This window comes from Fukomys damarensis, unplaced genomic scaffold (genome assembly GCF_012274545.1).
Source record: "Fukomys damarensis isolate Sample0158 unplaced genomic scaffold, DMR_v1.0_HiC HiC_scaffold_3, whole genome shotgun sequence".
NCBI lineage: Eukaryota > Metazoa > Chordata > Mammalia > Rodentia > Bathyergidae > Fukomys > Fukomys damarensis.
In genome coordinates this window covers 15941320-15956821 of record NW_022900915.1, presented here as the reverse complement: position 1 = coordinate 15956821, position 15502 = coordinate 15941320, and the positions used below count along the sequence as shown (strand labels likewise).

At 40.7% G+C, this 15502-nt stretch overlaps 1 protein-coding gene and 1 long non-coding RNA gene across 2 annotated transcripts in view; one reads left to right on the top strand and one right to left on the bottom strand.

Moving 5' to 3' along the window:
- Positions 1–7312, top strand: part of LOC104855085 — a 14789-nt gene extending 7477 nt beyond the window's left edge. Inside the window, exon 3 of the long non-coding RNA XR_778302.2 lies at positions 6874–7312. This is a non-coding gene — a long non-coding RNA (uncharacterized LOC104855085). The remainder of the gene's footprint in view (positions 1–6873) is intronic.
- Positions 1–15502, bottom strand: part of Diaph1 (diaphanous related formin 1) — a 70418-nt gene that overhangs the window by 5707 nt on the left and 49209 nt on the right. Inside the window, exons 18-26 of the mRNA XM_010613867.2 lie at positions 12542–12640; positions 8473–8567; positions 8038–8139; positions 7156–7395; positions 6914–7043; positions 5962–6086; positions 5009–5173; positions 4789–4924; positions 2421–2507 (exon numbers count right to left, since the gene is read on the bottom strand). Coding sequence (XP_010612169.1) covers positions 2421–2507; positions 4789–4924; positions 5009–5173; positions 5962–6086; positions 6914–7043; positions 7156–7395; positions 8038–8139; positions 8473–8567; positions 12542–12640 — 1179 coding nt within the window. The remainder of the gene's footprint in view (positions 1–2420; positions 2508–4788; positions 4925–5008; positions 5174–5961; positions 6087–6913; positions 7044–7155; positions 7396–8037; positions 8140–8472; positions 8568–12541; positions 12641–15502) is intronic.

The following is a 15502-nucleotide window of genomic DNA, read 5'->3' as shown; positions in this document are numbered from 1 at the left end:
AGAGAGAGAGAGAGAGAGAGATAATTTCTTTTTTTCTCTCGATTTGTATCTCCATGAGCAAATGGCCTGTGTATAAAAGAGGCTATAATTCAGCCATGGAGATAAAGTTGAGTCATTAAAACCACAAGCTGACTCAATCCTGGGCCTGAAATAGTAGCTATAATACAATCACATGGATTCTTCTCCCTGACACTCAAGCCATTGTTCTGCCACACTCAGCAGGTCACAGCAGTTTACATGTTGCTTTTAATGAACCAGCCCTGATAGTAACTCTCCTCTTCTAACTCCTCAATGGGTCTTTGTATACTGGTCATTCCCTCTTGTCTCAAAAGACCGGAAGATCTGAACATTCCGTTAAATTCTAAGGAAAAGGCTAGTGTCTGAATAGGGGCAGCTGCCCTGTTAGGAATGAGGAGGACTATGAGGCAGATATGTTTGACAGTACTGTTTCTTTAGCTCTTAGCAATCATCCAGGAGGAACAGTCACTGACAGCCAGGCAAGGGATAGAAGAGCGGAGTCCAGCAGCCCCAGAGAGAACCTGAAATCCCTGAAGCCTTTGTATTTTGAGTATGGATCCTTCTAGCTCCAATCTCTCGCTACTCTTTGTAATCCTTTGTAATCTCTATAGGATTATAAAATAGAAACACTATTAAGGGATCTTAAGAGGCCCTTCTAGATGTATTCTCACTTTATATATAAAGAAACTACGTCTCAGAAACATGAAGTGATTGGTCCAAGGTAACATGACAATGCCACACGGATGCTGATCTGACTCTGGGTCTTTTGATCTCACTTTAGTTCTATAGCCTTTGTTCACTACTTTGATGCCTAACCTTTCTTCTATTTTTTTTTCCCCCTTCCTTCTGTTTAAGTTTGCATGATGTGACAGTACCAAAGTCTAAAAGGTGTGACAGAGTGACTAGAAATGTTTCCCGATAGGTTCTTCCAGATATATTCAGGTGTGTCTAGCAAACCCAGAGCCAAGAAAGATAAGGTAGAGCTATTTAAAAGTATGTAATTCTTGTTTTCATCTTCCTTTCATTTCAATATCTCCTAACAGTAAGTCTCTTACTCCCTCTGCACTGGGAGACAGTACTTTGATTACTGGGTTTTCTGCTAAAACATTAGGTTCTGACAAAATCCCTCTTCCTGTGCCTTTAAGTCCTGTTTTGCTACTTGGAAAGAAGTAGAGACTGGGGCCTCCCCAGCAGAGGGAAGTCACTGCTGTCTGGCTGCCTATGTACAGGAAGCATCTGGGATTCTAGCATAGTTCCACAGGAAGAGGCTTAAAAGGGAATTCCCCATCAGTCTGATGTAGGCTGGTGCTTATCTGAGGAGGGTGTGGAAGACAGTAAGTGAAATGGAAGGTATTTTTGTCAGAACTAATACTGAATTGTAAAATCACAACCTTATATGGTAGGTAGCAAACAACGCTGTGAGAACCTCTAAGACCAAATACAAAGTAGTATTATTAGCTGTATTTTACCCAGGTGCCTACCAATAAGACTAAATGCTCTAACCCAGAGAGTTACACCCTTCACACCTACCTCTTCTTCCCATTAGAAAGCCTGTACTTAAGGATGTCATAACTCCCTCAGAAGCAGAAACCTTTGAATGATGTCTCACCCTTCTACTTGGGAAAGCCATTTCTAGTCTAGCCCCAAAGGGCTCCCTAGACATGATGGTACATGTCAATTCCCGATGACAGCAATGTCGGCTACACTTTCTTGTGAACAGTCTCTTGGTCACTGCACGCTTCCCTCCAGGGAAATTCATTCATCAATCCTTCTCCATTCTACTAACTGGATCATTTGTCCTTCTAGCACTAAGATTCTTTTTAAAGGCTCTGGCTCAGTGTAATGCACTTAAATCTTCTGCAAATTAGGAAAGGTTGTTGTAAGGAGTTTGGGGAGGGCAAGGAAAATGGAGGTAAGTGCACACAAGAAAAGGCAATGCTCCAGCACAATGCAACCCTTAAGCTGGGATCCCTCTCTCTATTCTTAATCTGAGGGCAGTGACACCTCATGTTCTCCGTGTCTTCTGCTTATGAAACTGCGAATAAGGACTCTTAGTTTTCAATCTATATCTAATAGTACAGATGTGTGTTTAGGACAATTATTTTTTACATACACAAATGCCCATTCCAAATCCCATGTCTTGCAACATGGTTCCCTTGTTCCAAATTTCTGCTTTGAGAATGGGAGAAAAAAGTAAGAAGAGTCAAATATAATTGATGTGTTGTTAGTCCCTCAAACTCTGGTTTTCCAAGGCAGTACTTCCTAATGTGGGAAGAGGAACAGGAAACACACTCTCAGCGCAGGGATGTAGAAGTTTCTTGCTGGTCAACACTAGCAGGATCAGAGCAGAAAGGCCTCACCTCTTCTCTAGTTCCCTGGATAGGCTCCATTTGTTCACTTACCCTGACGGGGTCCTCTCTTCCGTCGGAATGCTGCTCCTGACTGCAGAGCTTCCAGAAGACTGTCCATCACCCCCGTCTCATCACCCTCTGTCAGGAACAAAGACAGAGATGGAAACTGTGTAGCCAGATTAGCACAGCAAATGTAAAACTCCATGAATTGCAAAGCTGTTGCTTTGTGTACAGTGGCTGATACAGACAAGGAAGGCTCAACTTCAGGTCTTTTAGGCCCATTCAGTTGTATCTGTTTAAAAGCGGCCAAAAAAAACCAAAAGATTTCCTTGCCTACTACTCAGTGCAAACCCTGGGATATCTCCCTATAGTGCCATTCTTTTTGCACCATCCAGGACTAGCACAGAATTATAGAACTACCCAACTCCAAGACCATGGAAAGTACCAAGGTGCCAATTGTATGTTTTGTTTTGGAGAGACAAGGTCTCGCTCTGTAGTTCAGGCTGGCCCTGAACTCACTATGCAGCCCAGGCTCGCCTCAAACTCATGGCAATGCTCCTGCCTCAGCCCTCTAGCTGCTGGAATTACAGATGTGCACTAACACCCTGACTGGCAATTGTAAAATTAATAAGCAACCCTACAACTCCCACTTCATCCTAAAGTGTTTTACTGCAATTTGCATAAACATCTCATGCAGAGCCTGGTTCAGGTTTCAGAGCAGGGATGAGAGAAGGAAAAGCACAGATCAAGAGTGCAATTTTAAGATGGAAGGAGGAAGAAAAGTGAAGGGCAAGTAACAATAATTAAGATGCTATCTGAACATGTACCATCTCCCCAGGATGAATGTATATATTATACACTGCAAATATGTACTAATTAAAAGAAAATAAGAGTGCACTTCAGCTGTGTGCAGTGGTATACATCTGTAAACCCAGTGACCTGGGAGGCTGAGGCAGGAAGACTGCAAGTTGGAGCCAAACCTGGGCTATTTAGGGACTGTATCAAATTTAACGGGGTGGAGGTAGGAGGATGGAATGTAGCTCAGTCCAAAGGCCCTGGGTTTAATCCCCAGTAAGACCACCACCACAAAAAAAAAAAAAAGCATCTCACTTAAGTGCTGCCTCGAGTGGCTGCATTTTCCTTAAATCAGTTCTGTACCTTAAAGCAGCAGCCTGGCTGGAATATAAAGAGTTAACACAGAATCCTTGTTCCAGCCTGGCTCAGTTTCCATGGCAACAGCTCAGGATAATGAAATCTGAAACTGTGAAACCCTAAGGAGCCAGTCGGCTGCCAGCTCCAAGGTTGGGGCTCATTGGTCCCAGCGCCACCTGCTGTCTGAATATCACTAGTGCAGTTGACCTATATTCCAACCTCATTTGCTTGACCTAGGTACTGGGAACCGGGCAAGGCCCACTACGCCACCTGTTGACTGGGCGCAGTTCTCATCTCATTTGACAGTTGGACTTCCCTGACTCCCACTGCCTCTTGGAATAAAAAATCCTGGGCCCAGGGAGAACAGGGAAGAAGGTGAAGGATACTCAGTGTAGCCTTTCATTGCATTATTGGAGAAAAGTTTGTGGTTCATATAAAGGCAAGGGAATTGCTTTCCAGAAAAGTCCCTGGTAGCAAGAGGTATTAGAATAGCCCTTGCTGCTTTTTAGTTATGCTGGTGCTCAGCATTCTGATTATTAACAGACTCAACAGCCCTGAGGACCCCCTTCACTTGCAGAAGGTTCAGCTCAGTACCATGAGCAACATGCTGTACTGCTGTGTTTCTGCTGCCCAAGGTTGGGGGTGGAGCGGGCAGGGAATCCACAGCAGGGAAAGAAGCAGACACAAGAACAGAGGCCATGTAATTGGGACCACATGTTTCAACAAAGACATGCTTCTGGTAGTGAAAGAGATTCTGCTGAAGAAAGAAGCTGGCTAGCCTCCCGACTCTGTCTGAAGTTTAATCCATTTATGATCTCGTAGGTGTGTGCAACTGTGCTAAGGTACCAGAGATGTGGTACTAAGTGAAATGAGCAGAAAAAGAGGGCAGTAGAGTAGGGAAAAGAATCTGATGAAAAAAAACCCAAAAGATTTAGTGGAGAGAATGAGAACAGGCCAGAGGAAGCTCTGGACAGGCAGAAGGAAAGACTATGTGTGACAGCGACACTAAAATCACTGTGGAGAGATATACTGCAAAAACTAGCAAAGGGCAGAAAAAGGTCTCAGCGTGGAAAATTGGAATATGTACATAACTGAACTGGGGTTAAGGTCCAGCATCAGGATCTTGGAGGCAGAAAGCTGCCAAAAATCTTTTGCCAAGAGTTAAGCACAGACCCAAGCTCTTCTTTGTGGCCTCTAGATTCCAGTCAGAGAAGCCTTCCACGTGCTCCTGTCCCAACCCACCAGGCCTTCTCCTGCACTTACTTACCTGCATTCATGTCTATGAGTTGCTCTCTCTTCTGCTGCTTCTCCAGCCGCTCTTTCTCTGCCTTCTCCTTGGCTAGTTTTGCTCGCCGCATCTTTTCTTCTGTCTCCCGTCGCTTTTGGTTCTCCTTGACTGCTTGCTAGGAAGAGAAAGGAGAACATGTGTATACCCACAACCAACAAACAAGACCCCCATGAAGAGTCAGCAAGTGGCCCTTGCTCACCAAAAACATATTCCTAAAGTTGTGCAGATCCATGAAGAATTCTTCCACAGACAACTTCTTGGGGTCAAAGAGGAAGTACTCGCCTAGATCCTTATAGAGAGTCTCCATGTTTGAGTGCATCATCCGCAGCTTGTTATACTGTTCCTGTGCATCCTTCACAAAGCTGTGCGGCTAAAGAGTAAAGGAGTAAGATCCACTTCCCCTGCCCAGAGAATTACTCTAAGATGCACACAGGAATGCATGATGATCTTTAACACAGCATTATGCATTACAGCAAAAAAAAAGAAGCAGTAGGTATCAAAAGAGGGGAATGATGGGCTGTAGATGTAGCTCAGTGGTGCTGCACCTGCCTCGCAAACACAAGGTCCTGAGTTCAATCCCCAGTACAATCAATCAATCAATCAATCAATCTATCTATCGACAAATGGTCTGGGGAATATAGCTTAGTGGTAGAACACTTCCCTAATATACTTGAGGCCTTGGGTTCAATCTCCAGTTCCACAAAAGAAGGGAATGGTGAACCACAAACTGGTACAGCAACAGAATAGGAGATAGCAATTTAAAAAAGACCCTGATCAACACATATACGATGGAAACATGGCTAAGGCACTTTGAGCAAAAATTTATATAGTTTTTGTTTAAAATAAATTTATTAGGTATAAATTAGAAGTCTAGTGGCAGTGGTTACTTTTGCAAAAGGCCAGAGAGAATAAAGTGTGTGTAATGGCAATGGGGACAGGGAAGGGAAATGATAAAGGCTTTTAGTTTATCTGCATGGCTGGCTTTCTCGTCTACAACAATAAGAATGCTTTCAAGAACTATGTATTTGATGGAAAAAAACTGTTTGAAGAGATAGACTCAACAGTACCACATCTATTCTGTTGTTCCCTTAGGGGAAGATTTTCTTCCCTTCCTAAGAAGCAACTCAACTCCCTCCTTTCAAGAAAGGATATAGTCATTTTTTCAACAAACTTGTCTTTTTCATCTGTGGCTGCAGGAAAATTCTTAATATCACGTTCCACATCAGAAATCTGTTTCTTCATCTGATCTAGGTTCTTTTGCAAGTTTTCAGCAGAAACTGCAGGAAACACAAAAACAGCAAGAGCTTAATAGCAATTCTAGCCTCAAGACCCCCTAAGCTACATTCTGTATACATATTCTGGTACTTAATTATTTTAATTCTTTATGTACTGGCCTCTAATCATTTACTAGTTTAGGTTCTCATTTCTGCAGCAAGACTATAATTATTTGATAATTGGACTTCCAGCCTCCATAACACTAAGAACAGAAGACAGACTTCATTTAATCTAAAAACAATCTGTCAAATCCCTTGAGACTTTGGTCTCATTTATTTTAGAGAACAGTGTTTTAGGGGAAAGAAACACATAGAATTATAGATGCAGGGCAGAAATCTGTCCTATTTCTACTGAATGCTTTGCCTAATTCCAGGATAGCCAGACCTGATGTTTACTAATCCAGCCTGTGCTTTTCTGAATCACAAAAACCATGGACTGAAGACACCTGACTTTCCAGTTGTTTTTTGGCGTCTGTGTCTCTCTAGGAAGGGAAGGAGTGCTTCCCTTGCTAGACACAGAGACCTCTTTTTAGTTTCATCTCTTCTCCTGTGGCTTAAAAACAATGACTAAACTCTTCCTACTTACAGAGTCTGAATGAAAAATGATTTAAAATCTATATGGTTGAGGACATACAACTATAATCCCAGTACTTGGGAGACTGAGGCAGGAGGATCACTGAGTTTGAGGTCAGCCTGGGCTACACAGTGAGACCCTGTCTCAAAAAACAATAACAAAAACAACAAGAAAAAAATCTAGACTGTGTCTTATTTTTTATTTCTGAAAGTTTAGGTGCTCAGAACACCTCACTCTTCACCCCAACCTGCCTCACCTCGACTGGCTTTCTCCACATGGGCAAGCTCATCTGGAAACTTGAGGACATCAGGATAGTCATTCTCACATAACTCAGCCAAGAAGTGCAACAATGTCATCTTCTGATCTGTGGACTTGGTATCTCGAAGCTTGGGACAAGAGGAAAATCATTAGTCCTGACCTGCCCCTCAGGCCCACACTGGGCTCACAGAGGCCCGAGAGCCTTCCCTTCAGTTGTCCTGCCCTATTTCCACACCTCACCTTACAGAGGAAGCTGATATTGAAGCCAAAAGCACCAGCATTCCTGGAGCCGGCATTCATATAGTTTCCAACAAGGAGGGTAATTTCTAGGAGGCTGGAGAAGCTCTCGCTCTTGCGCAGCTCCTCACAAGCGGCAGTGACAGACACAATCTCTGGCTTGATATTCTCTACTTGCTCACTGAATTGTAGCTTGAAGAGGATGGCATTAAGGCGAGGTCGCAGACGTGGCACTGTGCCCATCTAGTGGGAAAGACAAGCAGGTCCATTACAGCTAGTAGAAAGAAGTCAGAAAAAGATACAGGCTTGAGCCTCCTCTGAGGATTAGAATTTCAGAGCAGGGGGAAGAAAGAGAAAAAAAGGTCAATGGAATTTCTATCACCAGATGAAAGCATAGTATTTGTACAAATGGAGTAGTACTTTGTTATAGAAGTCTGTGTCTGTTATACTTTGTGACAGAAGTTTATACCTATATAGAAGTCTAAACCAAGCCATTTGTAGGAAAATGGATGCACTTTGAGACCACGTTACGTGAAATAAATCACACAAGCTTAAATATCGCATGATTTGTTATATGAGAAACCCAGAATTTAAATAAAAGCAAAATAAAAGATAAGAGGAAACAAGGAGATAGATTTTTTGCAATTGGGGGACCAGGAGATGGAGGGAGGGGAGAGGAAGGGGATATAAAAAGAAATGTGTGAGAATATGTGCCAACTCCCCACGAAGAATGTAATCATTATGTACTACAAATATGTACTAATTAAGAGAAAGAAAGACAGGTTCAAATAGACAAGTGGCAAAGAGCAAGTGTCCAGACTGGTCTCTAGAGACAAAGGGGACAAAGAAGCCAGAGAAGAGCAGAGTGTCACAGGCCCCACTCACCACCACGCCAAACTGCTCCGACTCTGCCAGGTCATCATACTCATCCTTCAGTTCAGACAGCGTTTTTAACTGCTCTGGTTCTGGCATCTGTTTAATGAGGTTCTGAAAGAGAGAAAGGGTCTCTCTGGGTGAGGGGAGGATGAGCTGACAACTCATCTAAGTCACTTTTACTCTCTTATCAGTACCACATTCTGCCAAGGACTACTTCAAAGGAAACATGGGCAGCGGCATGGGGGAACAGCCAATAAGATGGCAGGATTTTTAAGAACTATGCTGAAATCATCTGAGCACCAGAGAAATGGCAGTTTCTCTGAAGCTAGTGTTTTAAGTCTGCAAGGCTAGAGGAGATTCTTCCTCATCTAAGGAGGGAGGAGCAGAGGCCAGGGTGTAGCTATGAAGGACAGCCAGCTCCTGCAGGTCAACCCCGCTCCTTACCTGGATCATAGACTCGGTCAGTACAGCTTCATTCACCTCCAGGATGACATTCTTAATCTCTTGATAGGGCATGCGGAAGGAACCCAAAAAAATTGCTGCCAGAAGAAGTAAGACATGTTCTTCTCAGTCTCTCTCCCCTTGCCAACCCGTCCAACAAGCCTATGCTGGATAATTGTCCGAAGAAAGTGCTCTCAAGTCATTCTGCCTATATAGCTAAAACCCAAGCTCCAAACCTAGCATTTAAGCTCCCTCAATCCCACATTTATGTCACATACCAGCCACTGTTCCATGTACCACATTCCACAAATATCATAATGCCCTGCCTCTGCTCACACAGGAAGTCTTTGATCTTCTCTATATACAGAGTTTCACCCCACTCTGTTTTAGTTTCCCACTCCCAAGACTCTACCCTCAAAGTTGCCACAGCCTTGATCTTCCCGCTCTCTTCTTTCTTCTTTTCTCTTTTCTTCTCTTTTCATGTGCTGGGAATCGACCCTAGTTTCTCATGCATGCTACACAAGGGTTCTACCACTGAGCTATATCTCAGCACCAACTTTTTTGATATACGCTATTGCTAAATTACCCAGGCTGGTCTGGAACTTGTGATCCTCCTACCTCAGTCTTTCAAATTGCTGGGAAGGCCGGGCGTGGTGGCGCATGCCTGTAATCCCAGCACTTGGGAGGCTGAGGCAGGAGGATCACTGTGAGTTCGAGACCAGCCTGGGATAAATAGTGAGTTCCAGGTCAGTCTCAACTACATAGTGAGACCCTGTCTCAAAAAAAGAAAAAAAAAAAGCAAAACAAAATCAAATTGCTGGGATTACAGGTGTGTGCCACCACGCCTGGCTGACCTGTTCCAATTCTTAAACTAACTCAACCTATTTCCTAACAAACATATCCTTATTCTTCAAGTTCTCTTATTTTTAATCTCCAGCTGATTCTTCAATCTCTCCAATCTCTTAACCATTCTATTTTCTCTCTGTGGTCAGTTCCATCCCACTTTCTCTGACAGAGACCCTATAGTCTATCACTTCACTTGCTCTGTACTATTACTCCCTTTACTCTCACTACTACCACTACTATTTTTTTGCTGTCTGCTCCTTGCAGTTGTGGCTAACTCAATATTTAATTTCTTTGCTCTTACAATGGGCTAATGCAGATTAGTCAGTGCATTTGCAGCAACACCAATGATACCTGGGGCTTTGGCTACTTAGCAATCCCTTTCTGTGTCTCCCTAATTCTATTTTCTCCCAACTAACTTGGCAGATCCTCCAAAATACAACCAATATTCTAACTGTCCTACCACTTTCTTTGTTTTAAAAAGACCTTACTCCCTCCCTGAGGAAAACTAAAGACACTATCAAATTACCTGGCCAGTTTTCCCTTCTGCCACTTAAAAACTGAGCATTGGACACTCTTAGGTATAGACCAGTAACGGTTTAGGAAGGACTACTTTGGAATTACCTAGAAGAAAAGTGTGTCAACATTTCTGTAAGCTTATCAGTATGTACTCATAAATGTATATGTGTATATATACATATATATATATATATACATATATATATATATATATATATATTTCTATCTATCATCTATCTATCTTCATGTACTCATCCCTTCATGTTTCAACATAAGAGGTGGGCTTAATGCCCTTTCTTTTAGCATCTATACATAGTCAAGTCCTTCATCTTAAAATAAGCCAAGCATGATGGCACATACCTGTAATTCCAGCACCATGAGGGGCTGGTGTGGGAGGACTGAAAGTTCAAGTTAAGCCTGGGCAGCTCAGTGACTTAGCAAGACCCTGTCTCAAAATGAAAAGGCTGGGGCTACAGCTAAGTACAGAGGCCCTGGGTTCAATCCCCAGCACCACAAAAGTAAAAACAAAACCTTCTTGAGCCAATGTTCCTCTCTCTCCTTGCCTCTTTCATTTCATAGCATTCTGAAAACAGCCTATTTTCTCTCACTTTCACAATTTTCATTTATTCTTTCCCCATAAAACTAATGAAAAGATGGCATCCACTGAGTGTGTGTGCTCTATGTAAGATTCTACCCTGCCACTGCTCATGCCCTGCTATCACACCTCCCTAAAAAAGGAGAGTCTGTTCTTGGGGCATCGGCCTATTTCAGGAAGTAGTACCACTTCGCATCGAGTGATTTAAACTCGGTCAACACTTCCTTGATCCCCACCACAATCACTAATTTTGTCTTCCTACTAATCTGTGCCTTCTTTTTCATTCTCAATATTTTGATTTCAGGCCTCTATCACCTCTCAGTAACATTAACTCATGTTTAAAATCAACACATAGGGCTGCGGATTAGCTCCGTGGTTCACACCCAGTGTGAAAACCACTAAGGCATATTTTCCCAATTAAAATCCCTTCAATAACGTCTATGGCTTCACTCAGCTTTCTCCAACTACTTGCAATTCTTGAACTACGCAATGCTATCTCAGCTCTGAGCCTTCATCTCTCTCCTGAAACAAGCCAATCCTCACCCTTCATTCTTCATTTAATAACCCTCCCCTTATTTTTGGTAAAGGTGATCAAACTCTGGACCTTGCGCTTGCAAGGTAAATCTACTGAACTAAATCCCCAACCCTCATTTAATTCCTCCTAACAGTTCTTGGTAGTTTAAGAAGTACCTCCATGAGAATGTTCTGTAGGACTTTCCCCTCTTCCCACTTGATTTGGATGTCTTCTTTCCTAGGACTCTTGTAAGCATCCTCGCATGCCTCTGGTTACAACACTTAATCTGTGTTGTTGTTGTTGTTATTATTATTAACCTTTATTTCCATTAAACATATAGTTGAAGAGGACAAGAATCATGTCTGACTCAACTTCATATCCAAAACACATGAGGCACTTAAGCATTGTTTCATCTTCCAGGTCACCTTACTATGAACTAATCTCAGTTCTATTTCTTAATTCTCTTTTTTCTATCAGTATCACTCCACTAAGAATAATAATGCACTACACCAGTCTTGCTTACTGCTTTCTTTATATCATTGACTTCACTAATGGATATGTATACTTAGCAAATACTTGTATACTTACTTATACTTGTGTCCTTGGCAAAATCACAACATTTGAACTTTAGTTTTCTCATTTGGAAAAGTAAGGACACTAACTACATCCCAAGATTATGAGTGAGTCTTACACATTATGTACCCTTTGATCTCTGGAACACATGCTTAGTATGAGGCTATTAGACCTTGCCACACAGCAGACCATCAAATATTTGTTGAATAGAAATTTAAATTATATTACTCAGAATAAATTTAGTGGATCAACAGTTGAAATGAACAACAACAAAACTCAACATTCATCTTCACCATCAATGAAGTGTGTTACCTGTATCAAATCTGCAGAGGAATTTCTAATCTGAAAGAGTTCTGAGTATAGGTAGCAAGTTCAGAACAGAACTTTCTGGAATTGCTGATCCTATTCAGAGTGCAAAATTTACCTGATTTACTCTAGAAGTAATTTTAGATTTTTTTTTTTGAAGTAATTTTAGATTTAATTAAAGCCAAAGTACTACCTGCTTTAGTTACCAGAAAATAAGATAAAAATGTATCAAGGCTGGAACACTGTTCTGTAGATGCAATGAAAAGAGCAAAAGCTTTGAAATAAGAAAGTCCAAGTTTTAAATCCCAGACTGGTCCCTAGTAGCTCTATTTCTAGCCAAATTCCTAAAAGTCTTAGCCTGTTTCCTTGGTTTAAAACTAGATACTTACCAATCCTGTAGTGCAAGCAAAGGGATTAAAAAACTGAAATTCACTATCCAATGCCTGATATAGAGCAAGAATTCAACAAATGGAAGTTAGAATCCACAGAATTAAATTCTTTTTTTGGGGGGTGCTTTTGAGACAGGGTCTCACTATGTAGTTGAGACTGACCTGGAACTCACTATGTAGCAGGCTGGTCTCGAACTCACAGCGATCCTCCTGCCTCAGCCTCCCAAGTGCTGGGATTACAGGCGTGTGCCACCACGCCCAGTCTTCACAGAATTAAATTCTTAAGAAGAATTCCTTCACATTTCAAATACTTCGGATTACAGAGTTACTCACAGAGATTCTGGGCGGTCTTTGAATCCAACACCTTTAATTCTTTAACTTTTTTCTTTTGTACAGATTTCTTTTCTTCACCACCTTCCTGATCCTTCTTGGCTAGTGAAGGAAAGATCAGAAAAATGTGAATAAGGATAAGCCACCTCTGTGCCTTACTGAACTAATATTATTCAGCCTGAAAATGGGCCTCCACCTTCTCTCTATTATAATGGTCTCTCCACTGTATTCTTTCAAGGCTAACTTCTCTTTAGCCACATTTCTATTGTTGATCACTCCCCACTGTAATAAATGTCATTTAAATATTTTTAATAGTTTATCAGTAAGTTTCCTACCTATAACCTATCTATTTGCAAGGATCAGCAAACTATTGAAAACTATTCACAAAAAACAACCTGTGAAGAATAGCTTGCCATACTTTCCCAAAAAAAATTTATAAATTTTTTGTCATTTCTCCAACTACCTGATTTTTCTCCTAATTCCTGCTTAATACAATGCTTCTTTAAAGCATCCCCTCTCCCTGACATTATATAACTTTCTCTTCTCTACAAGCAAGGGCTTTCTTATTCAGCTTTGTAAATCCCATAGCACAAAAATGTATTCCTCGTTATCATGCTGGTGAACATACAGAAGGTACAACACATTCCTTTCCTTCTAAACTCTTCTTAAACTCTCCAAAGCCAATGCAGTTATCTTTTCACACACAATTTTCCCTGATAAATGTACTTACTTTCTGCTTTGATAATTTTCATAGTATTTGTTATCTATACCAGACAATCATATAGCACTTCATATACATCATTTTGATCTTTTTAAAGCAGCATTACTTTCTAAGTATGGATACTTTCTCAATCCACCTAGATTTTAAAATTCAAGGCCACAGGAAAAATAGTATTTTATTCTATCACTCCCTCAGCAGTTAAAAAACAGTAAATATTCACTAAAAATAGTTATACTGGCTCTCGATGAGAGTTCAGCAGTACACAGAAAAGGAAATGGGAACTGTTCTGGACAGATGCAAGTATAAAATACTTTGTCCTATATTATAATTTGGTATCAACTTTTTAGGAAGCCATACGGGAACATTTCTGAAGGGAAAATTAAAAAACTGACAAATCTCCCTGCATCTGAGCATGAATGGGGTGCGTATCATGAGAATGGAAAGAATACTTTTTTTTTTTTCTTTTTTTTAAATAGTACCGGGGATCAAACTCAGGACCTTATGCTTGCAAGGCAGGCAGCGGAACCACTGAGCTAAATCCCCAGCCTAGGAAGGAATACTTTTGAACACAAACACTTTTGTACCATATGAAAAGTATTACCTGGTTCAAACTAAACACAAAAAACCTCCAGAAAGTCTCCAAAAAGTTACAGGCGAAATGTATAAAGAACGAACGAATATATATATATATATATCTATCTATCTATCTATATATATATATATATAGATAGATAGATAGATATATATATATATATATATAAAATCATTCCTTTGGCCAGGACCCTAATTTGAAGGAGAAAAATGTTAAAATACATAAAGATTAGAGATTTAAATAAGTGCTTATTATGTATTTGCATGTCTCAGGGTGTTCTGGGCAATGAAATAAAACAAGTCAAAAAATTCAAAAGGGAAGGCATCTGCCTTCATTCTAATAAAGAGAAACAGACTAAACCAGTTAAAAGATATGCCAGATAGTAAGTGCTATGAAAAAAATCAAGTAGAGAATAAACAGGAGAACTCGATGTCAGAATGGATTATAACTTTGGGAGTGGTAAAGGATGATATTACTGAGATAACATTTGAGTGACAAACTTTCAGAAGGTGAAGGAGTAAGCCCCGGGAATATTGGGGTGGGATGCAGAAGCATTTCAGGCAGAGGGATAACAATTGCAAAAGTTGAGAGGGGACATGCTTGCTGTGAAGAAAAAGCAAAGAGTCATGATGGCTAGAGTAAAGGAAGCGGGAAGAGCAGGAGATAAAAACAGATAAGCAAACATAGATAGATATACAGAAAAGATACACCTTATGTTTTTGAGACAGGGTCTTGCTATGTAGATCAAGCTGGCCTCAAACTCATGGTGATCCTCCTGCCTCAGCTTTCCAAATACTGGGATTACAGGCATACACCACCATGCCTGGCCATCAATGATATTGAAAAATGCAAAACCAGACTCAGTTTTATTTGCCTGCAATGAGACAGATAAAAAGGTACATACACAAGAAAGGAAGGAATAAAACTCATTTTGCAGAAGATATGACTACATGTAGCAAGCAATTCAATACAATCCAATGAAAAACTACTAGAGCCAATAATCTAGTAAAAGCTGCCAGATAAAAGACAAACATGGACTTCCAGCTCCATTAAAATGGAGCACCTTCACAGAAAGGAAATACTTAAGACAGTTCTGTTTTAAAAGCAAGAAGGCCAAATAGTCATAATCAGGGGGAAAAAAAAACCCTCTCCATGGCACATTATAGGGATCCAACACAAATATGGAATTTAAAAAGTGGTTAGAGAAACGCAATGAGTCACTTATAAAGAAAAATTCATTAATATTATAGCAGATTGCTCAACACAAGTGTTAAAGGCCAGGAAAGCTTGGAGTGAAGTGTTTCAAGTCCTAAAAAAAAAATAACAAAAAAAACACAAAACATTCCAACCCAGGCTGACATATCCTGCAAAACTATCTTTCAAAATTGATGGAGAAATCAGATACTTTCATGATAAAAAGTACCTAGCACTTCTAAGAATTCTCAAGAATAATCCTGAACGAGACAATGAAGCTAACAATGTCATAAAGTCTAATAGAATGAACATACCAGGTAGAACAAAGACATAAAGTCTAACAGAATGAATATACCAGGTAGGGTGAGCAGCTAAGCAGAAGAAAGACAGGGAATCAGCAACAGAAAAATAAGGCAATGACAGGAATACTTATCAGCAGTAACTCTTTTTTTTTTTT